General features: G+C 33.3%; 1 protein-coding gene across 1 annotated transcript; it reads right to left on the reverse strand.

Annotated features, from left to right (window-relative positions):
* Nucleotides 1-696: 696 nt before the first annotated feature.
* LOC114335189 (uncharacterized) lies at nt 697-25570 on the reverse strand. The gene is made up of 3 exons (XM_028285379.2): nt 25237-25570; nt 2738-2795; nt 697-974 (listed from the first exon to the last, which is right to left on the reverse strand). The coding sequence occupies exons 1-3, from the start codon at nt 25309-25311 to the stop codon at nt 721-723; spliced, it is 387 nt and encodes a 128-aa protein (XP_028141180.1). The 5' UTR covers nt 25312-25570; the 3' UTR covers nt 697-720.
* Between the last annotated feature and the right edge of the window lie 242 nt (nt 25571-25812).

Raw genomic sequence — 25812 nt, forward strand, 5'->3', positions numbered from 1 at the left:
ATTCAGATTCAGATAGAAGCCATCAGTTTTTATTAGAAACTTTTGAACATCATTTGATAATCTATTGTTACCACAATTCAAAATAATATTTATATGTTAAAATAATTGTATTATGTTATGTATTTATAATATTGTAAGTATGTTTGTAAATAAAAAAATATTGTAAATATTTTTTATTACATGCATATTTTCTAGATAAATATGCATATTTTGCATAAAATACTGCATATTTTTGCATAAAATTCTGCATATTTATGCGCATATTTCATACTTTTTTATTTGCATATTTGCCTAAGTCTACCCATAACCATTGCCGTATTAATAAAATAACCGACATATTGAACAATTATTGTCGACAGGTTATTGTAATTACCCAATCAGAGCACATATAACGTTTGAGCTGCGCCCAGGACCAAGACTTTTGATGAATTCACGCACATATAAATTTACTCCCAACGCGCCTAAAGAAGTATAACTTCAAAAATTATCTGCAATACGTTAAAACCCGTCAATCCACCGAAGACACGTTTTAAACTTATTAAAGTTTTCTGCTCGTAATTCCCAAATAATGTGGAGTTTATCACCAAGCCGAAATTAATTACTCCAACTTTTTGTCTACTAGCAATGTCTGTATTGGAAACATAGGAGAGGAAATTATATTTTTCTATTCTGTTGCATAATAGGAAATTAAAACAGCGTAGTTAAAAAATGTATTAAATATTAAAATATTTTACCGATCAACGATAAACTTACAATTAATATGGATGTACTTTTCTTATATTTATAACCTGAAGTGGCAATAGTGGGAATATTATTTGGTAATATTACTCCCAGTGGTTCTGGTGGTGAATTTACACAAATTGGAAATGAAGCACATCCCTTACAGTCTTCTGGTTGATAAATATAACATTCTTGATTTGGCGGACAGTAGAAATCTATACACTGATTTGCCAAAACGCGACAATCTGAATAAGCTAAAACAAAATATTTTTTATGATATACATTTTTTATTTTATTTAATTTAAATTTAAAGATAATTTAATTATTAAAGTGCTTTATTAAAAAATGGCAAATAGCCGAAACGTTTAGGCAAAATAAAATGTTTTATTTATAACAAAAAATACTGGATCCTTTGTAAAAGGTTTATTTAAAAGGCCCTATTAAGGTTTACATCACATTAACAAAACGTTATCGGATTAAAAAATCCATCATCAGTGTTGAAGCCCTAAAATAATAAGTATAACGTAATTAATTAAGGAAAAATATTTTAATAAGTTGACTAAGGTTAAAAATTGCCAGAGGTCATACTTACAATAGCATGGCATGCGTGAGCCACCAAAAAAATTTAAATGGTACATATTACATATTGTTGATAATAATATTGAATGTTGCAAATATTCCTGGATATTACCCAGGAAAACACAGGACTCTAACCCACGTGGATGTAATGTGAAAGGGACGAACTTCACATATTGAGAGTTGAATGTCAACTAAAGGTAAAGGAACTTTAAAAGTATGCCAAAGACAGGCTGTCAATGTAACGTTATGAACTGTTGTATTGTTACTTCTGCCAAAGAGTTTAAAGTTTATATTGATATTGAAAATAAAGCAGTATCAAATATGTTGGGGTTAAAAATTATTCGAACCTAAATGTAAAAAACTGTGAAATATGCAATCATTAAATTAAATTGCATATTTCACAGTTTTTTACATAGGTTCGAATAATTTTTAACCCCAACATATGGATACGTGAGGTTCATCCCTTTCACATTACATCCACGTGGGTTAAAGTCCTGTGTTGCCCTGGGTAATATCTAGAAATATTTGCAACATCCAATATTATTATCAACAATATGTAGTACCATTTAATAATTTGTAACGTTTAAAGGGTTTTTACCCAAAACTTTTTTGGTGGCTCACGCATGCATGCTATGCTATTGTAAGTATGACCTCTGGCAATTTTTAACCAGTCAACTTTTTAAAATATTTCTTCTTAATTAATTTGGTTATACTTATTATTTTAGGACTTTTAACAATGATGATAGATCCGAAAAGGTTTTGTTATTGTGATGTAACACTTATTAGGGTCTTTTAAATATATCTTTTACAACGGATCCATTACTGATCTGAAACAGTCATCAGACCAATAATGACGTACGCGGCAGAAACACGACCTCATACAGAGAGGAAAAAGAATGCTAGAAACAGCAGAGATGAAAACACTTCGAAAAATCGATGGTAAGACACTATGGGATAGAGCTAGAAGTGCAGATATACGACGGAGATGCAAGGTGGACAACATTAATAACTCGGTGAAAAACAGAAGAGTAGAATGGAATGACCTCATAAGCCGAATGACAACAAATAGAGTAGTAAGGACGGCGAGAGGCGGTTCCTAAATAGGATGACGATCAGTGGGAAGACCACGAAAAAGGTGGAATGACAACCTATTGGAGGCACATTGAAAAATAGACAGGGTCATGTCTATACAAAAAGAAGAAGAAGAAGAAGAAGACAAAGGATCCAGTATTTTTTGTGGATTTTTATTTATAACAGACCGACAGACCCAGAAATTAAAAATGATTATATTCATATAATATATCAAACGAATCCTCTATTATTTTTAAATTAATTAAATATTTAAGACAAATTACAACTATTGTAAAAAAATACCACTTTGATGTATTTGCAATGGGTGAATGACTCTAAACCTCTGGCTCTATCAGTAAATACTTACTATCTTTGCAGATACCAGATATACAACATCCTCCACAGCAAGAGTTGTCGTCTGAACACTGAAACAAAGAAATTGAATAAAAAATTTGGGACAGTAATTTACTATAAAGATATTAAATAAAAGTTCTATCAGACAAAAATAGATATAAAAAATATTTTTTTAAATACACTATAAATACAGTGGGGCATTAAGCAAATTGGACATCCAATTAATAAGATATTTCCAGTGATTCAATATTCTGGCATAAATGAATCATTTGTAAATGTCTTGTAGAAAATACATATAGTAGATCAATTATTTTATTAGCAGTATCAAAATGGGAAACAATCTATCACAACCATTTTGAAACATCCTCTTACGGTGCCTATTCTTTCCGGATGTTGGCGATTAGCATGGCTATCCTTGCTTTGCTTGCTTCTATTCGGAATAGCCCGGTTGTCGATGTATTAAACCACTTTCTTAGGTTTTGAAGCCAAGATATTTTTCTTCTGTCTGGTCCTCTCTTTACAAATAATACTTTACCCTGAAGAATGAGTTGCAACAAGCTATATCTCTGTTCATTCCTCATAACATGCCCAAGGTGAAGATATTATAGTTTGCGCTCTTTGATGATGTTAATAATGTCGCATTCTTTGCGCATTCTACGCAGGACTTTGAAACGGTTCAAAAAAACTCAATTTTTTTGCCTCATCCAGAAACCAAAAATCGTAAATGTTATTGTTACATATTTTTGTCTCACCCTGTAGACATAAGAATAAATTCAAGGAATTTATTTCTGTTCCGAAAAAACGTGAGAATAATTGAATATGGAATTGTAGTTTATCCGTTCTGTTAAAAGAAAGACGTTATATTATTTTGCAGACGTTATATTATTTTGTTCATATCTAATTTAGGTTTCTTCTTCTTCTACGGCACTACAGTCCAAATTGAGCCTTGGCCTCCTTTATTTTTTGCCTCCACCCTTGCTTGCCTGTGGCTGCTCTTCTCCATACACGGACTCCTAAAACGGCTTGTGCGTCGCTGTTTACTGTGTCTTCCCAGCGCTTTCTTGGCTTTCCGTTTCTCTGAATTCTAGCATTCAGTGCTCTTTTTGGTAGCCTATCCTCTCCCATTCTTATTACATGTCCGGCCCATTGCAATCTTTGTATTCTAATGAAGTCTGACAGGGGTGCTTCCTTATAAAGTTGATAAAGTTCGTTGTTGTATCGACTTCTGAAGATTCCGTTTTCCCTCACAGGTCCTAGTATTCTCCTCAGTACTTCCCTTTCGAATGTGTCGAGTTTGTTTTTGGATGTTTCTTTCAGGACCCAGGCTTCACTGCCTTAGCATGTTATTGGTCGAATTAAAGTTTTATAGATTCTCATCTTTGTATTTCGGTGGACATTTTTAGATCGAAATATATGGGAGAGGGCAAAATAAGCTCCGTTTGCCTGCGTTATTCTCTTCCGTATTTCTCCATCTTCTGATCCGTCGGCATATATGTCTACTCCCAGGTATGTAAACTTTCCAACCGTTTCATTGTCATCTTCGTGTATAATGTTTAGTGGGACTATATTTATTCTTCTCGTTTGAGTCATTATTTTTGAAAAAAACCAATACAGAAGTAAAAACTTCGAGATGTATTCTGGTATAAAATCGTTTATTTAAAACTATAAAATGTCATCGATTGCAGAACGTTTTCGTTCTAAACAGAACATCTTCAGTGCATCCTGCCGAGTATTTTGAAACTAGCACACCGTAAATAGTGTTAACATCATCATATATGGTTTACATAATGTAATATGTTAAAATGTTATGACTACAAGTCGATGTTAATGGATAAAGTGGAACACATGCTAAAAGGGTGCCATGGTTCCCTGCTCGAAGATACTAGGTACTTGCCAATTCAATGGGCACAGACCAACCTGTGCCCATTGTGGTGTGGTTGGTCTGTGCCCATTGAATTGGCAAGTACCTAGTATCTCGAGCAGGGAACCATGGCACCCTTTTAGCATGTGTTCCACTTTATCCAATAACATCGACTTGTAGTCATAACATTTTAACATATTACATTATGTAAACCATATATGATGATGTTAACACTATTTACGGTGTGCTAGTTTCAAAATACTCGGCAGGATGCACTGAAGATGTTCTGTTTAGAACGAAAACGTTCTGCAATCGATGACATTTTATAGTTTTAAATAAACGATTTTATATCAGAATACATCTCGAAGTTTTTACTTCTGTATTGGTTTTTTAAACTATGGTATACAGCCAACTATTGGGATTTTCCCATTGATTTTTCATTATTTTTGTTTTTTCTGTGTTAATTTTCAGACCAAGCATTTTTGTTTGTGTTTTTAACTCTGCGTATGTTTCCTGTGCTCCTGTTGATGTTCTACTCATAATATTAATATCATCGGCATAATCGGCCAGTTAAACCGTTCGGTTGGTCAGTAGGTTTCCTCGTCCAGTTTGCATTTGCCTAACCGCATACTCCAGTGCCAGGTTAAGCAATGTTGGAGCCAGACCATCTCCCTGCTTTAGTCCCTGCGAAATTTTGAAAAAGTCTGTCCGGTGGTTTTGTATTCGTGCACATGCCTGAGTTTCATCCATTGTGTCTTTAATGAGTCTTATTAGCTTGTGTGGTATTGCCAATTCAGCCAATATATAGTAGGTATAGTTTGTTCCTTTTGACTGAATCGTATGCCTGTTTGATGTCTACAAACACGTTGTGAACATCAATATCGTGTTCCCATGATTTGCTCAAGATCTGTTTGAGTGTAAATATTTGATCCAGTGTCGATCTTCCCCGTCGGAAGCCCATCTGATACTCTCCAATAATATTTTCTGCTAGTGGTTGGAGCCGCTGGTTTATAATATACGGGAGGACTTTATATGCTGTACCGGGTGTCCCAATAAGAATGGCTCTCGGCCATATCTCAGGAACAGTTTATAGTACAGCGTTGAGAAAAAAATATTTATAACAAAAGTTGCCTCGGGAAAAGCCTGGAAATTATTTTCATAATTGTAAGTCCACCGCTAGAGGGCGTAATTGAATATCAAAAATTAAAAAATCAAAATTTTACAATATTTACCTGATGAAACGGCACTGGAAATCCAATCATCGTATTCTTCATAAAATTCTACGCATATTTAATTTCACAAGTTTAAGTCTACTTTTGCAAATAAGAGATGTGGTGAGTGGGAACCTTCTTATGAAAAAGTGGTTGTAAGTCCGGTTCTGCTAAATCGAATTTTGCATACTTGGTCTTGTTGAAAACAGCTCTTTTTCGTCAATGTAAGTGTCTTATTTTCGAAATAGCCTAATAAGTAATATGCAAGCTAGGAGGCGTTATTTAATTATTTTCGGAAATCTAGTTTTCTTTGGAAAATATTAAATACAAGTATGCATTTTTAATCCTGTATTACAAAATTAGACCAAATTACATAATAAGTACCGAAAACCGCATGTCGATACCTTTTTTCTATCTCGAGATATCTTAAGAAACGTGTAAATTTTAAGCAACTGTTAATGTCAACAAAAGTAGTGTGCTATGGAAAAAACAAAGAAACATTTTCAAGATGTTAACGTATATAATTAATTAAAACAACAATTAGACAAACAACACTATAAAATATAACAAAGAAATATAAGCAACTACTTACACTTACTTAGTGACGACCTAAATGTTCAAATTGTTGCCCATCATTTTTGATAGCATTTACTCTTTCAAGAGTAGATTGAACAGCAGTCTCAATTTCTGCTTTCGCAATGCTTTCAATGGCGTTTCGCATTCTCTAGATTCTAGATCATGTTTTCTCGAGTAGTGGGCCTAGCGGCAAAACCAAGGTCTTTAATCCGTCCTTATAAATAAAAGTCTAAAACAGTTAAATATGTTGCTTTTCAATCTGCTCTTGAAATAGTAAATGCTTGCATCGAAAATGATGGGCAACAATTTGAACATTTAGGCAGTCACTAAGACTAAGTAAGTAGTTGCTTTTATTTCTTTGTTATATTTTATAGCGTTGTTTGACTTACTGTTGTTTTAATTAATTATATACGTTTACATCTGGAAAATGTTTATTTGTTTTTTCCATAGCACACTACTTTTCCTTAAACTCGTTTACCGGTGACAGTAACAGTTATGTTTAAAATTTACACATTTCTCAAGATATCTCGAGATAGGAAAAAGGTTCAAATCCACAAGGAAAAAGTTTTCCTGTAGTTGGCTGTATACCATATAATACAAAAAACAGTAAAATCCTGTATAAAAAATATACCTTTTGAAAAAGGTATCGACATGCGGTTTTCAGTATTATGTTGCTAATTTGATCTTATTTTGTAATACATGATTAAAAATGGATACTTGTATTTAATATTTTCCAAAGAAAACTAGATTTCTAAAAATAATTAAATAACGCCTCCTAACTTGCATATTACTTATTAGGCTATTTCGAAAATAAATCAGTTACATTGACGAATAAGAGATGTTTTCAACAAGACCAAGTATGCAAAATTCGATTTAGCAGAACCGGACTTACAGCCATTTTTTCATAAGAAGGTTCCCACTCACCCCCACCTCTTATTTGCAAGGGTAGACTTAAACTTGTGAAATCAAATATGCGCAGAATTTTATGAAGAATACGATGATTGAATTTCCAGTGCCCTTCCATTAGATAAATTTTGTAATTTTTGATATTCAATTACGTCCTCTAGCGGTGGACCCACAATTATGAAAATAATTTCCAGGCTTTTCCCGAGGCAACTTTTGTTATAAATATTTTTTTCTCAAAGCTGTACTATAAACGGTTCCTGAGATATGGCCGAAAGCCATTCTTATTAGGACACCCGGTACATAGTAGAGAGATTCCACGGTAGTTTTTGCACTGGAGTTTGTCTCATTTTTTATAGATCGGGCATACTATACTTTTCTTCCAGTCGTCGGATATTTCCTCTTTTTGCCATATGTCTTTAATGAGCTCGTAGATGTGACTTGCTAGGTGGTCGCCACCTACCTTATACAGTTCTGCTGGTATTTCGTCAACTCCCGGAGCTTTATTGTTTTTCTGGGCCTTAATAGCTTCGAGAACTTCCTCTATAGTTTGAGCTTCTACTCCATTATCTACTTCATTCTCTTCTACGTAGTTCATACCCATTTCATCTTCAATGTCTACTTGTGTTCCAAGTAGGGTCTGAAAATAATGCTTCCAGGTTTCTGTGACTTTCTGTTGGTCACTGATTATTTGCCCACTTTCATCTTTACATAGACTTGTTTGAGGTTTATACCCACTTTTTATCTTTTTGAGGCATTCTTATGCCCCTCTAATTTCGTTGTTTTTTGAAATGTTCTTCCATTTTTTCTATTTGTCTATTTTCATAGGCTCTCTTTTTCTTTCTACATATCTTGTCTGCTTTCCGTCTTGCGACTTCAAATAATGTTCGTCTTGCCCGTGTTCTTCTTGTTATGTACATGCTTCATTTCTTTCCTCCATCGATTGTCTGCACTCGTCATCAAACCATGCTCATCTTCTCTCCTTTTTCTTGTTTCCCAGGGTGGCCGCTGCTGCTGTCAGTACTACTGTTTTGATATTACTCCATTTTCCCTCTATGGAGTGCAGTTCTAGCGTCCTTAACTTATTTACGACTTTTCCAGGTCCCGTTTGTTTGTTCTTTGTTGTCTTTCGTTTCTTTCCCTGTTAACTCTGCATCTAAATTTGATTTGTAGTAAAAGATGGTCTGATCCACAGCATGCTCCTCGTGGTGTTCTCACATCGGAGATACTACTGGTTGCCCTTTTGTCTATCAGCACATGGTCAATTTAATTGATTGTGATTCCATCTGGTGAAATCCATGTTATTTTATGTATGTCTTTATATGGGAAGCATGTGGAACTTATAACCATGTTTTTACTGGTGGCAAAATTTATCAAAAACTCCCCATTCTCGCTTGTTTCATTGTGCCGTGAGTGTTTTCCTATTGTGTCATAGAACTGCAGCTCCTTGCCTATTTTAGCATTCATATCACCCATTATAATCTTGATGTCATTTTTTGGTGCATTATCATATACTACCTCCAGCTGTTGGTAGAAGCTCTCCTTTGTATGTTGCTAATTCAGGTTTCCTGTGTTTAATTTCTCGCCCGTTCATTTTGTGATGTAAAAATGAGTTACATTGTAGTTAATGATCGACTGGCTCCACGAATCTTGGAAGTTAGATACACAAAAGTGCTAATATCAGTATCAGAGAGCGCAGGTGTTAATCTTGGATTCAGCAATATCTTTCTTGAGAATGTTAGAACTAAGTGAGGTTCGCTGACTTTGCAAAATGATCGTTATTGGATAAGGAGTATAATTCCTCTACCAAAAAGGTTGGATTAAGAATATATTTTGTTTTTCCCTATTGGTCGATAATAAGTGTAGGAAGCTTAGTTATATTTTTTAATAGTCAGTGATGAAAAAAGGAAGGATTAATTTTTTTCTTATTGGTTGATTGGATGAGTAGGGTAGAATGGGAGAAAGGGAATAGGTTTTGGAATTGGTTTTCGTTCTAGTTTGTGGATTGAGGAATTCAAGTTTTGGACGTTGAAGTCAGAGGTTGGTTGTAGCCTCTTACCGAGACCGCTTAAGGCGGTTTCTGAAGAGTTAAGTTGAAATTTTAGTTTGAGTTTTTTAAGTGTAAATTTTGGTTAAGAACTAAAGTGAGAATGTAGAGGATTTTGAGTTTTTATCAAGAAATCATGGCGTGGCCGCGTTCAGGCAAAAAGCTGGTTAGTATTGGTGTGTAATACACTATCTAAGTTTTTTTTTTGAAGCAGTCATGGATAAAGTCATGAATTAAGTGTCAATAATAATAATAAATACTTCAAGAAGTTAATTAGAAGTTACTTAAATATTTTAAAAGTCAATAGGAGCAGAATCATTTGGGAGTTAATTTAATTTTGCTGAAACTTTTCATGGAATTATGGAAATAACCATTTTTGTACTTTTTATGTAAATTCAGTGAAAAGTGGTGCCTTGGACATTAACAACGTGAAGAATAAGGACAGGACTAATAACAAGGTATTGTTTGTAAACTTTTTTATCGTTTTTGAAAACAGAATCTTTAATATTGGTCATGTACAAAAGATCCATCAATTTTTCTTTTTTATTTTTATTTTAATAAAAATTTTATTCAATCTGCAATAATGTTTTGATTGATAATATTATTATCTGATCCTTTTCTCTTGGTCCAAAATGATATTCAACTGAGAACACTATGGTAAGTCATGTTATATTTATATTTATGAAAATGTGTTTGTATCTTATGATAACCATATATTTTTATTAACTTTTTACTTTAGTTATTTTATTTTGAAGTTTTAAGTATGTTTCGTCTTTCATTTTCTTTTTATCCAATGGCGCCCCCGAGTAATTGAGTTTCAATTATATTTAAGATCTATTAAAAATCCACCCCCTAGGTCTCTGAAGAATTAGAGCTACCGAGCCACTCTGTAAAGTTACGTAGCACCAAGTATATTTTTATGTTTGTTTAATTTGTCGAGTTTGCCTTTTTTATATTATTTTTTTGCCTTTGTTATCCATACGCGTGCTACAACCTCAATGTTAATCACACGATCCACCCACGAAATTCTTAAAATGCGTCTGTAACACCACATCTCGAATGCCTCGGGTTTCCTTTAAGACGCTTCAGAGAAGTGTTCAAGACTCTACTTCGTACAATAGCGTAGAAAATACATAGTAGCTAATGATAGGAGATTTTGGTACTAAAAGGTAAATCGTGACTTCTGAAAAGAGACTTCATCATTGCGAACGCTGATCTCGCTTTTCCTTTCCGTTATTTTATTTCAGTAGAGAGGTCCCATTGGCTGTTTAGTTTGGTACCGAGTTATGTGTAGCTGTCTATCCTGTCAAATTGTTGTTGGTTAACCAAAAGCCTTGTATTTAATATGTAAAGTACCATGCATTTGTTTTTTTCGTATTGACATTAAGTCCATGTTCTCAACTTATATCTTTAGGCTATGTGCAAAAACTACTGCGTCGTTGGCATATCTAATGTTATTTAGACGCACTCCGTTGACTAATATGCCTTCCTGCACTCCCAGCGCTTGCTCGAAGATATATTCAAAGTATAATATTAATATTACATACCACCAGGAACAGAATGCATCATTGGCTCACTCCTGTATCTATCGAGACTGCCTCTGTCAATTGGTTATCCACTTTATTGTTGGCAGTTTGGTTCTAATATAAATTATTTGAAACATCCAAAGGTTTAAAATAAGGATGTTGACTTTCTCCTACCCTCTTTGAAATGTACACCCAAATAACTCTGGAGGAAACGAGAAAGAAATTTTCGAAAATGAGAATTAAAATCGATGAATAGTTCCTGTATACCTTACTGTTTGTAGATGACCAGGTAGTAATAGCGAATTATGAATGATACAAAAAATTAAGCATCTATACAAGGAATAATAAGAGCCGCAGAAGAAGCCGTTGAAAGGAAAAAACAAGATAAAACAAAAAAACAGGAATATAAGACCAAATTAAAAAAAATAAAAAAGTTTACCAACAGTGGATGACCATAGAGAGATGACAGAAAAGAATACAAAAGAAAAACTTAATAGAAGAATTAAAATAAATATTTAACAAATGCTAATTTGATGGGAAACTAGGAAAGAAATAGAAAATGGGATTCTTGAGCTGCATACAAGTAAAAAAAACAAAAAATACCCCAATAGTTATAGGAGCATATGCGTTACCTCTTCTGTAGGTAGGTTTTATGGGAACAGTGTTAAAGAAAGGACAGCTTGGTTTTCATCCTGGATGTTCATATACTGATCATATAAAACAGTTCATGGAAAGTCATTAGTATTCAAAGCTGAATTGCATATTGCATCAGTGGACCTCCGAAAAGCATCTGATAGTGCCCCAGTCAAAAATCTGTGGAAAACAACTGAAAATCAAGGAGTAGATAACTTTATGAAGACAATGAATGTAGAACTAAAGTCGGACAAAACTACTCACAACCTCAAAAGTCGAAAAAGGACTTCGACAAGGATGCTGCCTGTCACCAACTTTATTTAAACTTTATATAGATTAAATACTAAAAAACTGGAACAAAAAATGTGGGCAGATGGGAGCCAAAATTGGTTACAACTGGTCGACAAAGGACTCCGACAAGGATGCTGCCTGTCACCAACTTTATTTAAACTTTATATATATTGAATACTAAAAAACTGGAACAAAAAACGTGGGCACATGGGAGCCAAAATTGGTTACAACTACATAATATTATATCCATAGCCTTTGGTTTATCAATGATGGTAATAAAACTGAGGAGTACAGGACGAAACAAAGAAAATATTAAAGAACGGATAGGAAAGGGAAGACAGGTGATTCTTCTTGTAGTGCCTATCCGTTTCGAATGTTGGCGACCATCATGGCAATCTGTACTTTGCACACTGCTACTCTAAAAAGATTTGTGGTTGTTTTGTTGAACCACGTACGTAGATTTTTCAGCCAGGAAATCCTTCGCCTTCCTTGCCCGCGCTTTCCTTCTAATTTTCCTTGCCAGATTAGTTGCAATAGTCTATATCTTACACTGTTCCTCATGATGTGACTGAGGTATTAGATTTTGGCTGTTTTTATTGTGATTAACAGGTCTTTTTCTTTTTGCATTCTTAGCAAAACACCCTGATTAGTAATGTGGTCGGCTTAAGATATCTTCAGGATTCGGCGATAAAGCCACATTTCAAAAGTCTCAATTTTCTTGCAGGTGACGTCTATGAGAGTCCACGACTCAACTCCTTACAATAGTAGGAAAGATATAACATCGGAGTAAGCTGATTGTTATGGGTATCGACAAATCATGACATTTGAATAACTTAGCCATTTTTTCAAATGCAGGTCTGGCTTTCTCTATCCTACATTTGATTTCTATGGAATGATCCCAATTTTCATTGACGTTCGTACCAATGTAGGTGTATGTTTTTACTCTTTCTATTTGTTGACCGTTCACACCGATTCGTCCAAATTGCTGTTCCTTAGAGATCATCATACATTTTGTTTTCTTAGTATTTAGTGAAAATCCGTATCTCTGACTGACTTCTGTGATTCTGTCATTAACTTCTGGAGGGCTTCAGAACTGTCAGCGAACACCACCGTGTCGTCTGCGTATCTTATGTTATTGACACATTCTCCGTTAATTCGAATTCCGGCTTCAACATCATCCACTGCTTCTTGAAAGATTTCCTCAAAGTAGATGATAAACAGCAGTGGTGATACTATACATCCCTGACGGACCCCACGTTTGATTTTGATATCGTCGGATTCTCCTGCCTCTGTTCGGATAGATAATGTTTGTCAGACAGATGATAGGAGTCCTGAATTCGGTACTGTGGCAAAAAAAATATAGGAACAGAAAATAAAGAAACGAGTTTACAACACAATATTAAAACCAGTATTAACCTACGGAGCTGACGTCTGGCAATTAACCAAGAAGTACAACGCTAAATTGCTAGCAACTAAGATCGATTTTTGGAGGAAGCCAGCAAGAAGGTCTAGACTAACATACATCAGAAACGACGATATTAGACAACAAATGGGAATAGAACGAGCAATCATAGATGGCATCGAAAGAAAACAGCCAGTAGGGTACGGGCACGTAAAACGAATGGAGTAAATAAGAATCCCAGGAAGCTGTTAGAATGGACTCCAACAGAAGAACGAAAACGAGGAAGACCAGAAACCATAGTATGGATAAAGGGCATCTCGAAGACGAAGTGGGAAAGAAATTTGTGTGATGAAGACTGCCACAATAGAAAGGAGTGGCGATTAGGAACGGAAAGGCATAGAACGCTATAAAATTGGTTTAATATACACTGTGTTGGTTAAAAATCACGTCAATTTGTATTGGGAGGGGAACGAATTTTCATGCAAAATTCATGCTCTCAAATTTAACCCCCTACTGTCCAGCATCAACCCCCAGTTTTTTTTAAATAGCAAGTGTGGTCGAGTGGCACATCATTTGAAAGGTAATTTTTTTGTCTGTACTACACTTTATTTTTTGTTAATTTACGGAATAACTTTGAAGATTATTTTGGCTTTAACTAATTTTTTGGTTGAACATCAGTTAATAACAAAAAAACATAAAATTTCATCAAATTGGCCAATTAAATGTTCGAAATGATATCCTGTGACCTCCATACAATAATACAGTCTATTTTCAAAGACTCTTCATACATTTTCAAATCAATCAATTCACAAATCTTTGTCGCAACTCTGCAAGATCTGCAGGCGAAGTGACGTATATTTTTGATTTAGGTATCCCAAAATAAAATCCGAAGGCGGAAGATCCGGTGATCTAACCGACCGCCAGATTTTGAATCAACGCTTTCCATGGTTGGCAGAAGGGGTCCAATAGAGTGGCCGGCCAGATCTTCCGCCCTTGGATTTCTTTGGGATACCTAAAATTAAAAATATACGCCACTTCACCTGCAGATCCTGCAGAGTTCTGAGTTGCGACAAATAATTGTAACAGAATGCCGATTATTGACACCGGATTGATTTGCAAATGTATGTAGAGTCTTTGAAAATGGACTCTATTATTTTATGGAGGTCACAAGAGGTCATTTATAACATTTAATTTGCCAATTTGATGAAATTTTATGTTTTTTTTTATTACTGATGTAGGGGTCGACAAGACAAGAATTCTTGTCTTGATAACAACTTCTTGTCTTGTCTTGAGAAAAAATCAAGAAATTTTAAAAAATCTTGTCTTGACATTTTCTTGGCATCTTATATCTTGTCTTGATTCAAGAAATTCCAAGATCTTGAAATTTCTTGATTGCCCGGCACGATTATTCCCCGGTGACTTTTTTTATTAAATTCAGGCAATTGTGACTAACAAAGGAATCCATGCAGGTGCATCTGTTGCCAAGATTCTCTTTGAGGTGCTAAAATCTTATGATGTGCTGGACTGCATTCAAGGTGTGACAAATGATAATGCGGCTGTTACTTAACTATATAATGATACGTTCTCTGGAAAATTTAGTTCCCGGTTTTGACTACAAAAATAAGCATTTTTTTATGTTTGGCAGATATTCTAAACTTAGCTGTCCAGGATTTCATATAAGTTGTTGAACAAAATCGAAACAGTTTAGGAATCGAAAAGGATTTCGATTAGAAAAGAAAAATGGGAGAGACCTATGTCTATCAGTGGACGGAAGAGGTTGCATGATGACAATGGTGATGACTGAAATACGGCTGCACGTCATGCATATTAACAGGAAAAGTAAAGCGTAAGATACATGACCTAGACATGAAATATTTACGAATTACGTAATTACCAGAGACAAAATAAAAAACTCAGATATACGAACAAACCTTCAGGACAAAATCAGTACTTGAGTATATTAAATAAAAACAACTAAGTTGGTAGGGACACATGAAAAGAATTAAAGACGACATCCATAGAACATTTTTATGAATCATCGGGGGAAAATATGCGCTATTTATTTATGTAGGAGAGCTTTTGCGGTTAAACTATTAATATTTTTTATATTAACTATTCAACAATTTCCACCAGTGTAGTACTTCGCCGGTTTTTCCGTGCATATTGTATTGAAATAGATTCAGTGAATCTTTTATAAAAATCGAACATTTTTGTAAATCATTTTAGCAAAAAAATTGTTAATAAATAAATTAAATAAATATGTTCTTTTTCACAAATAAATACGTTTTTAGAATTATAGAGTTTTCATTATTAGTCAAGATATTTCAAGATTTCTTGATTTCTTGACAAGAAATATTGGTATTGACATAGAATTTCTTGTCTTGTCTTGAAATCTAAAATTACTTCTTGTCTTGATCTTGTCTTGAAATCAAGACAAGATCAAGACAAGATCTTGTATTTTCAAGAACTTGGCGACCCCTATACTGATGTTCAACCAATAAATTAGTTAAATCCAAAATTATCTTCAAAGTTATTCCGTAAATTAAAAAAAATACAGTGTCGTACAGAGAAAAAAATTTCCTTTCAAATGATATACCACTCAACCACACTTGTTATTTAAAAAAAAAAGTAGGGGTTGATGCGGGGCAGTAGGGAGTTATATTTGAGTGCATGAATTTTGCATGAAATTCGTCCCACTCCCAATAAAATAAAAACGTGTTTTTCTTATTTTTCAGATTCTGAGTTTCTGGGGGGGGTCAAATTTTCGTTGGAACACTATACATATATTATGTATAATGTTACAGTTCAAGTTGATTATCCAGTTGGAGTTGACTCCAACTAGTTGGAGTCAACTCTAACGGCTGGTTTCGGTAAAAGTTGATTATAAATATAAAATGAAGATTTATATTCAACATTTACTAGTAAAAGTAGACTCCAACTAGGAAAAGTATACTCTTCCCAATGCCATTTAGTAAAAGTTGATTCTGATTCACACAAACAGCCGATTCTAGAAATTAAATGTTACTGAATATGTTCAAATTAGTCTAGGCTGTATCGTCGCCCCCGTTAGGTAAATTACTCCGATTCGAATTTTTTGCACAAACTTACTCAAAAAGAGGTCCTTATAACAAATCTACTGGGTGCCAGGCAGTACCTTTATCGATAAATTGTTTAAACAATTTTTTTTAGACAAATTCACAAAAATAATTTTTTCACTTCGAACAATTTTTTTTAGATCATTTGGGTTATTCTGAGCAAAAAAAGGTATTTTGTGATTTTTCTCTAAAATTGATTGTTGTCAAGTTATACGCGATTTAAAATTTGAAAAATGTGAAAATAGCCATTTTCAAGGCTTAATAACTCGATTAAAATCCATTATTATGAAAGTCAGAAAGTGACCAAATCAAAGTTTATAGCCCCCTCTACAAGATCCAGCAGAAATTTTTGTCACTGTTTTATTACTAAGCTTTATCTTTAATTATTAACAATGAGCGCTAAGTGCGTATTAGGCGGCCGTCAAGGGTGAGTGCTAAAGAGATGCACCATTCCAGCCGTCCAATGGTGGATCTCACTCGCACTCACATTGACGGCCGTCTCAATACACGGTTAGTGCTCATTGTTGATAATTAAAAATAATATCTTATTAATGAAATAATGACAAAAATTTCTTCAGGATCTTATAGAGGTAGTTTTAATCTTTGATTTTTTTTAGTTTCTGACTTTCATAATATATAATATCATATGGCATTTTTGCCTTTCGGACAGTTCCGGCGCCAATTACATCTTTAACCCTGTTTCAAGTAACTAGTGTCGATGTACACTAGCCCAGGGGGACCGACTGCTTAACGTGCTCTCCGAGGCACGGTGAGACGGCTCGTGTCATTATTGAAAATGAAAATGGTTTGTCTTTAGCAGGGCTCGAACCCACGTGCACTGGCGTATGAGGCCAGCGATTATGCCGTTACTCCACGGCCGCTCGCTCGACTTTAACAATAATTATCTTTAACCGAGTTATTAAACCTTGAAAATGGTTATTTTGGCGTTTTTCAAACTTTAAGTCGCTAATAACTCGACAACAGTCAATTTTAGAGAAAAAAAGGCCCAACGGATCTAAAAAAAAATTGTACGAAGTGAAAAAATTATGTATTTTTGCGAATTTGTTTAAAATCATTGTTTATCGCCAAACTTCACTAAAATCAGTCATTATTGTACTCATTTGCCCTCATTTTCGGCCGCAAAGTAACACTTTGTTGTATTGAAAGAAGAATGTTACTTTACCTGCCGCGATAATTAATCAAATTAACCGAGATTGAATAAAATGGTCAATGGCAGCAATCGATTATTTATTTGAGTGAAATTAAAATTTATTTACTTTAATTATTAAAAATATTGTAGTACATCGTGATAGACTTGCTAGGTACCGCACGTATTTCTATCAACAAAACCAGTGTTAATTACCGATATCGGCTATTAATTATTTAATTTTTACTTTGTAAACTAGTTTAAACTCTTTTTGCGGTAAAGTGTACGGAGTGTAAATAGCTCCCCCTAAATGGGGGAAGCTGTAAATATAAAGACGCCGTTAGGTGCAACGATTAATCAGACAGTGAGTGTAAATAACTCTAAAAGTGATGCGAATTATGAATCGGTCCCCGTACAAGAGATGGATACCACTGCTTGTTCTGAAGCAACAGCTAGAACCAGTCGTCAGCTCATTAGTGATAATGAAAAGGATATTCATAAACAAAACAAAATACCTAAACTTTTTAACCTAAGGAATGGAGATAAGTATAATTTGAATAATATTTGTGTTTATATCGAACGGAAAAATATTCAAAATGGAGGCCGGTTGCATCCATTATTTATTGGAGATTTATTACATAAGAAATTGAACGTTAAGAATATTATTCAAATTCGAAGCGTTGGAAAAAATAGAATAAAAGTTTGTCTAAAAACATGTTCTGATGCCAATGCTTTGGTAAACAATCCTCTTTTATCAGAAAATGATCTTGTAGCGTTTATACCAAATCATTTATTGGAAATTAAGGGTTTGATAAGAGACGTTGATACTCAATACGATACGAAATATATTTTAGATAACATAACATCTCCCGCTACAGTAGTTGATGTTAAACGTACACATCGTAGAATAGAAAAGGATGGTGATATACAGTATGTCCCCAAAAAAACCGTCATTGTAACCTTTGAAGGGAATATTTTACCCAATTATATTTCAATAAATAGTGTTTATTTCTCGGTAGAGCGGTTTTTCAGCAGAATTACCCAATGTTTCCGGTGTCTGCTTTTTGGACACATTTCCGGGAACTGTAAAAAGGTTGAGGAATTGTGCATTAAATGTAGTAACGTAAAAGGCGAAAATCACGTTTGTAACGATTCAGAAATTCGCTGTATATATTGCAAAACTAATGACCATGTTTCCATTTCAAGAAAATGTCCGCATTATGAGAAACAGCGTAAAATTAAGAATATTATGGTTGTGGAGAATATTTCCTTTATTGAAGCAAGAGAAAAATATGAAATGTCTTATTCGGGAATATCTGTCAAAAATAGTTTTTCTATTTTGTCCAACGAAAATTTTCCGCCTTTACCAGCAGTTGAATCCAGGTCTGGAAATTCTAACTCCTTTTTACACTCCAATTTTAATAAAAATAGCAATTATGTTTTGCCCACACATCCTACACGTAGTCCTACCGGCAACAGCAATAAAAAACGTCGAATCTCTAATGACACTCCTCCTCCACAACCGATGTTCCCTTTTCAGTTTGGCCCTAATCAACCACTGCCTCGAAATAATAATCCACCAACTTATCAAGATTTAAATAATAAAAACATTGTAAAGTCAATTGCAGATTTTATAGTTGATTTTTTAAAAAGTATTCATACTATTGAAGATATAAAAAATTTAAATAATGATTTAATTCAAACAAGAATAAATAAAGTGTTGGAGGACACATGTAAAAAGTAACCTTCACTCCATTACTAAAGACATTAAATATTTGTCAGTGGAACGCACGTTCTGCTGTTTCCAATAAAAATAGTTTAATGCATTATCTTGTAAATAATAATATTGATGTGGCAATAATAAGTGAAACATGGTTTAAACCCAACAAAGTATATAGTTTTGTAGGTTATAATGTAATTCGTAAGGATAGACAAGATGGTTTTTCTGGAGTTTGCATTTTGGTCAAAAAATCGATTTCACACCTAGAATTAAGCATAGTTTCCAATTTTAATGTCGACCTTCTTGTTTGTGGTATTAATATTAAATTCAACAATAAAATTTTAAGTATAATTTCCGTTTATAGGGCACCGGACATTAAAACCAACACGACTGATTGGGTAAATATTTTTTCGCAATTTTCAACTCCATGTATTATTGGTGGGGATTTTAACGCGCATCATTCTACCTGGGGATCGCATAAAAACGATTCTATTGGTAAACAACTCATTGAAGCAAGTAATAATTGTGATTTTGTAGTTATGAATACGGGCGAACCTACGTGCATTACCCGGCCAGGCTGCAATGATTCTATGATAGATGTTACCTTTTGCTCCTCGGATGTAGCTAGTGATATAGATTGGGCAGTTTACTCTGACACACTAGGATCGAATCATTTTATGATAAAAATAACTCTTGCAATGCAACAAATTCCGCAGGATATCACAGTTCCGCGATATAGATGGAACCTAAAAGGAGCTAATTGGGAGCAATATAAAGAGATTGTGGAAGACTACTTTTATAAGTTTACTGATGCAGAATATCCAACCACCAAAGAAAAATATGCATTCTTAATCAATTGTATAAATAATGCAGCACAAAGAACTTTAAAAGAATACAGACCATTTAAGTGCAAAAATCGAACACCTTCACCTTGGTGGGATGCAGAATGTGACAACATAATTTCTGAAAGAAAACATTTACTGCGAGTATACAAAGAAACCCCCACAGGAGATAATTTTCTTGCTTACCAAAAATGTATGGCACTTACTAAACGAACATTAAAAGAAAAAGCTAAAAAAAGTTGGATTGAATGGTGTTCCAATCTCAACAAAAATACTCCAGCGAGCATGATATGGAAGCAAGCAAAAAAAATGAATCGTAAAACAATAAACCTGGGTAAGCCACATAATGATGATTTAATAGATGAGTTTTTTAATCATGTAGCTCCCCAGACTGTTCCTTCCACTGTAAATATCGAACAAACGTTCTTAGATAAAAATCATTTTTTGGCAAAAAATTTTCACATTAATGAACTAAATTATGCTTTAATAAATAAAAAATGTACTGCCCCGGGTTTTGATCAAATAAAGTATCCAATGTTAGAGAACCTACCAATTATAGCAAAAAGGTTTCTTCTACAAATTTTTGATGAGATGCTTGCAGGTGAATGCATTGAAGACTTTAGAAAAATTATAATCACACCGATTCCTAAACAAGGTAAAGACCCTAATTTGGCCCATTCGTATAGACCGATTTCTCTGCTATCATGTGTGCAAAAAACTTTCGAACGTATGCTAAAACATAGGCTAGAATGGTGGCTACATAAAAAAGACCTGCTTACGCCCTATCAATTTGCATACAAAAGAGGAGTGGGTACGCTAGATGCACTTACAACCTTAGTAACAAATATTCAAAATAATTTCTCTAGAAATAACTATCTTCCAACAATTTTTATTGATATTGAGAAAGCATATGACACCTTAAGCTTAAATATTTTGAGTAAAAAAATGATTATTGATTTTAATATTCCTAAGGCAATAGTATATGCTATTGTCGGATTATATTCAGAAAGACATGTTTATGTCAGGGATTTTAACAACCATTTATTAGGCCCAAGATATGTTTTTACAGGAATTCCACAAGGAGCTGTCTTAAGTCCTTTGCTTTTCAATTTATACACAGCTGACCTACATAAATTAAAGCTGGAAAAATATCCTTTTAAGATTATCCAATATGCAGATGACTTCAGCATATACTGCGAAACAAAGAAGAGAGATGAAGCTTTTGGATTTTTAATGGATACTTATAATGTCGTAGAAATATGGTTGGAAGAAAATCACCTTCAACTGTCGACCACAAAATCAGTAATGACCATTTTCAGTAGACATAATATTCCCAATATAGAAACATTTATAGTAAAACAGCGAGAAATTCCTTTTAAAAAGGTAGTTAAATATTTGGGCATTATACTGGATCACAAACTCACATGGAAATTTCACATAGAATATATGTTAAATAGATGTGAAAAAGGCCTAAACTTTCTAAAAATGACAACTAAAACTTGGTGGGGAACAGATGTTCAGACTTCCTTACTTTTTTATAGGACGTACATTCGCTCTATCGTAGATTATGGATGTTGGTTATATGGATCTGCCAGCAAGAACTTACTAAACAAATTAAACATATTTATAAACCAGTGTCTGCGGATCTGTATTGGTGCCATGAAGACAACTCCTATTGAGCCCCTTTATGTTGAAGCACTTGAGCCTCCAATTTCTCTTAGAAGACATTTCCTGGCCGAAAAATTTTTACTGAAAATTAAACACCAGAACACCTTCCTTTATAACGAATTAATAAATTTAAACAATTATGATTTAACGAATAAATATTGGATGAAGAAAAACTCTCCAACCCTATGTGAAGCTCTTAGAGAAAACACAGTTTCTGCTGATGAAGCTATTAACTTAAAATCACATACAGATATAAATGATTTTGAAACATTTTTTTATGACGTTAAATTTATTAAACCAAATTATGTAAACACTGGAAGAGCAAATAACAACATTATAACAAGCATCTTATCCAATTGGGATTACCACAGTACTATCTACACGGATGCCTCCAAATCAGAAGACGGTACAGGATGTGCCTTTTACATCCCCATGGAAAAGGTAGAAAAAATGTTCAAATTAAAAGCAAATATTTCCATATTTAGTGCGGAAGCAATTGCCATATATCAAGCCCTAGTTTTTGTTTCTAACAGGGAATCCTCCGTTATTATTGTTACAGATGCGATGTCAGTTCTCACAGCTATTAACCAACCTATTTTTCCAACCACATACTCCAATCCTTATATAATATTAATTAAAAAATTGGTGAAACAATTTAAAGGAAATAAAAAAAATGTGATATTTATATGGGCAAAAGCACACAGTGGGATTAAACATAATGAGCATGTGGACGATTTAGCCAAATTAAGTATTTATTCAGGGGATACCACAGAATATCTACCAAGTATTTCTGATTTGGTTGCCACACGTAAGGCAGCCTTGAAACATAAATGGAGTGACCTATGGTCTGAGTTTTGCTTTACCAACCCAAATAGATACACTTCTTTACACACAACGGTCCCTATTTCACATTGGCATAGAACCTATAATGTCCCTAGGCGTTATATAACAACTATATCTAGGCTAAAATTTGGACATGCTTGCTTTCCTGCGCATCTTGCAAGAATTCATGTTGTTGAGAGTAAAAACTGTGTGGAATGTGGAGTAGAAGGCGACCTAGATCATGTAATCTTTGGTTGTGCCAAAAATAATCTGGAATCCACCTTATTATATAATAATATAGTTCACATTACCGGTAAATCTCCGTTTAACGTTTTATCTGCTCTAGCGACTCAAAATAGATTAATTTACGACTGCATAATCGATTTTTTGGCCAAATGTAATATTTTTCTTTAGTTAAAAAAAAATAATATAATTTGTTTTTACTGTTTACCTTTGTTTTCTCTCCTTTATATGTTTAATCCTATTTACCGTGGCCTAGTTTTCCTGTGTATGTTTTATATCATAATGTCCTGATGGGCCCCTGGACGTGAAGCGTGTGACCCATGTTAATGTGTATGTATATATATATAAATTTTCTCTTCTTTTCACTAATTTTTGAATTGATTTCCAACTTTTAATTTATCTATTCTAGTCTATTTAATTGCAAATAATTCATAAACTTTTTACTGCTCCTAATGAGATTAAAAAAAACATGTAACTGGCTGTATGGCAAACTGCCAAAGCCATTAAAAAAAAAAAAAAAAAAAAAAAAAAAAAAAAAAATATTGTACAAAATTTATCTTATTATTAATAAAATTTATGTCAAAAGTTAAAATTCTGTAGTGTTTCGCAATTATATTCATACAAAATAAATCAAAACTTTACAGATTTAGTAATTAGGTAGGTATACAATATTGATAACTATCGATTAAACATCAAAACCGGCCATCATGCAAAAGTCATCTGTCATTACTTTCATTACCGTCATACGAATTTTTTATTTCGTCTAATTTAAAAAAAAAATCCTCAAAGTTGTAAGTAAGTGTTAATGTTTTTTATGATTGACGATACAATTTTACCACCTCAATACTCTTTATCGAACGCGTCTGTTCCTCTGCTCGTAATATCAGACTCGTTCGATAAAGAGTCACTTTACTGACTGACTTTACTGAAATTGGTTAACAATTTTTCGACCGCGGTACCGCGTGACACCCTGTGTATTTGTTATAAGGATTGTTATACGGATGTATTTATTTGAGTAAGTTTGTGCAAAAAATCGAATCAGAATAATTTACCTAACGGGGGCGACGTTACAGACTATACTAATAAGTAGTTGAAACGGTCAAAACAAAGAAACGCACACTCATCAAAAATGCATTTGAGATTCTCGTATAATCAACATTTACTGAATCGATCCAGGAAGAGTCAACTCCAACTAGTAAAAGTTAATTTAAATTTTTAAAATCAACTTTTACTGCTCGTTTCAGTTGGAGTTGACTCCAACTAGTTGGAGTCAACTCTGACTGAGAATCAACTTGAACTGTAACATTATGTTCATACAGTGAGCACGTAAAGGTTGGAATAAATTAATTTTCTCAAGAATGGACGATTTTGGAAAAAAATCCCGAAACAGGTCAATTTTTATTTTTAAATTACGACTCTTTGGCATATATATCATACTAGTGACGTCACCCATCTGGGCGTGATGACGTCATCGAGGATTTTTTTAATGGGAATAGGGGTCGCGTGATAGCTCATTTGAAAGGTAATTCAATTATCTATTCAGTAATATAACCATTAATATAATTATTTATATAGGGTGTCCAAAAAAATTTTTTTTGGATTAAATTTATTGACATAAAAAGAAGAATGCAAGTAATTTATTTAATTCAAAATACATTTTACTGCCCTCAGACAACAAAAAAAAATGCTTATTTGACAAATAAATATTGTTTTTTGCTTAAATTCAGTATTAAAGCAGCCACCTACCTTCCTCTTGACAGTTTGAACATTTAATTTAAGCGAAAAGCAATGAATATTTTTCAAATAAACATTTTTTTCTGTTGTCTGAGAGCAGTAAAATGTATTTTGAATTAAATAAATTACTTGCATTTTTTTATGTCAATAAATTTAATCCAAAAAAAAAATTTTTGGACACCCTATATAAATAATATTATATTAATGGTTATATTACTGAATAGAATAGATAATTGAATTACCTTTCAAATGAAAATATTCATTGCTTTTCGCTTAAATTAAATGTTCAAACTGTCAAGAGGAAGGTAGGTGGCTGCTTTAATACTGAATTTAAGCAAAAAACAATATTTATTTGTCAAATAAACATTATTTTCTGTTTTCTGATAGGAGTAAAATGTATTTTGAGTTAAATAAATTACACACATTCTTCTTTTATGTCAATAAATTTAATTAAAAAAAAATTTTTTGGACACCCTGTATAAATAATTATGTTAATGTTTATATCAGCGAATAGAGAATTGAATTACCTTTCAAATGAGCTATCACACGACCCCTATTCTCATTTAAAAAAATCGTAGATGACGTCATACGCCCAGATGGGTGACGCCACTAGTATGATATATATGCCAAAAAGTCGCAATTTAAAAATAAAAATTGACCTGTTTCGGGATTTTTTCCAAAATCGTCCATTCTTGAGAAAATGAATTTATTCCAACCTTTACGTGCTCACTGTATAAGTAATTTATTAATTTAATAAATTTAATTCGGCAAATGATAAAATAAAGACTTACCGTCATACCATGTTCTCGACAACTTTGTGACACTATCAGAGGTATATAAATAAAAAATATTAAAACACTGTTCATTTTTTAAAACACTTCTCACTATTTTATTACGCTATAAAATCATAAATAATGATTGATATATTTTTTATTATTAACACCAGCTAAAAATAGTTTTACTTTAAATTTCAAATATCGGTTGCGTGTTTAGTTGAGTTTAACTGAATATTGTTAATTTACACAATTTGCTATATTACTAATGGTAATTGTAATTGTAGAGTTCACGTACTGTCAACTGCCTACGTATCACGTCGGTTTCATCCGATAGTGATAACAATATAAGCTAGGCTAGAGGAACACTATTATAATATCTAAAAAATTTCAATTAGACTAATTATCGAAGCAGGTACATTGCAAACAATGTACTGTTGATATACGAGGATTATATAAAATATTTACCAATAATAATCAAAAATAAATGCATACTAGATTAAAATATTGAGTGAGATAAATGAACCATTATAAAAATTAATAAGAAAGTTATGACAAACAAAGACTAATAGGAAGATATTAATTAGTTTAAAT

This window comes from Diabrotica virgifera, chromosome 4 (genome assembly GCF_917563875.1).
Source record: "Diabrotica virgifera virgifera chromosome 4, PGI_DIABVI_V3a".
Lineage (NCBI taxonomy): Eukaryota > Metazoa > Arthropoda > Insecta > Coleoptera > Chrysomelidae > Diabrotica > Diabrotica virgifera.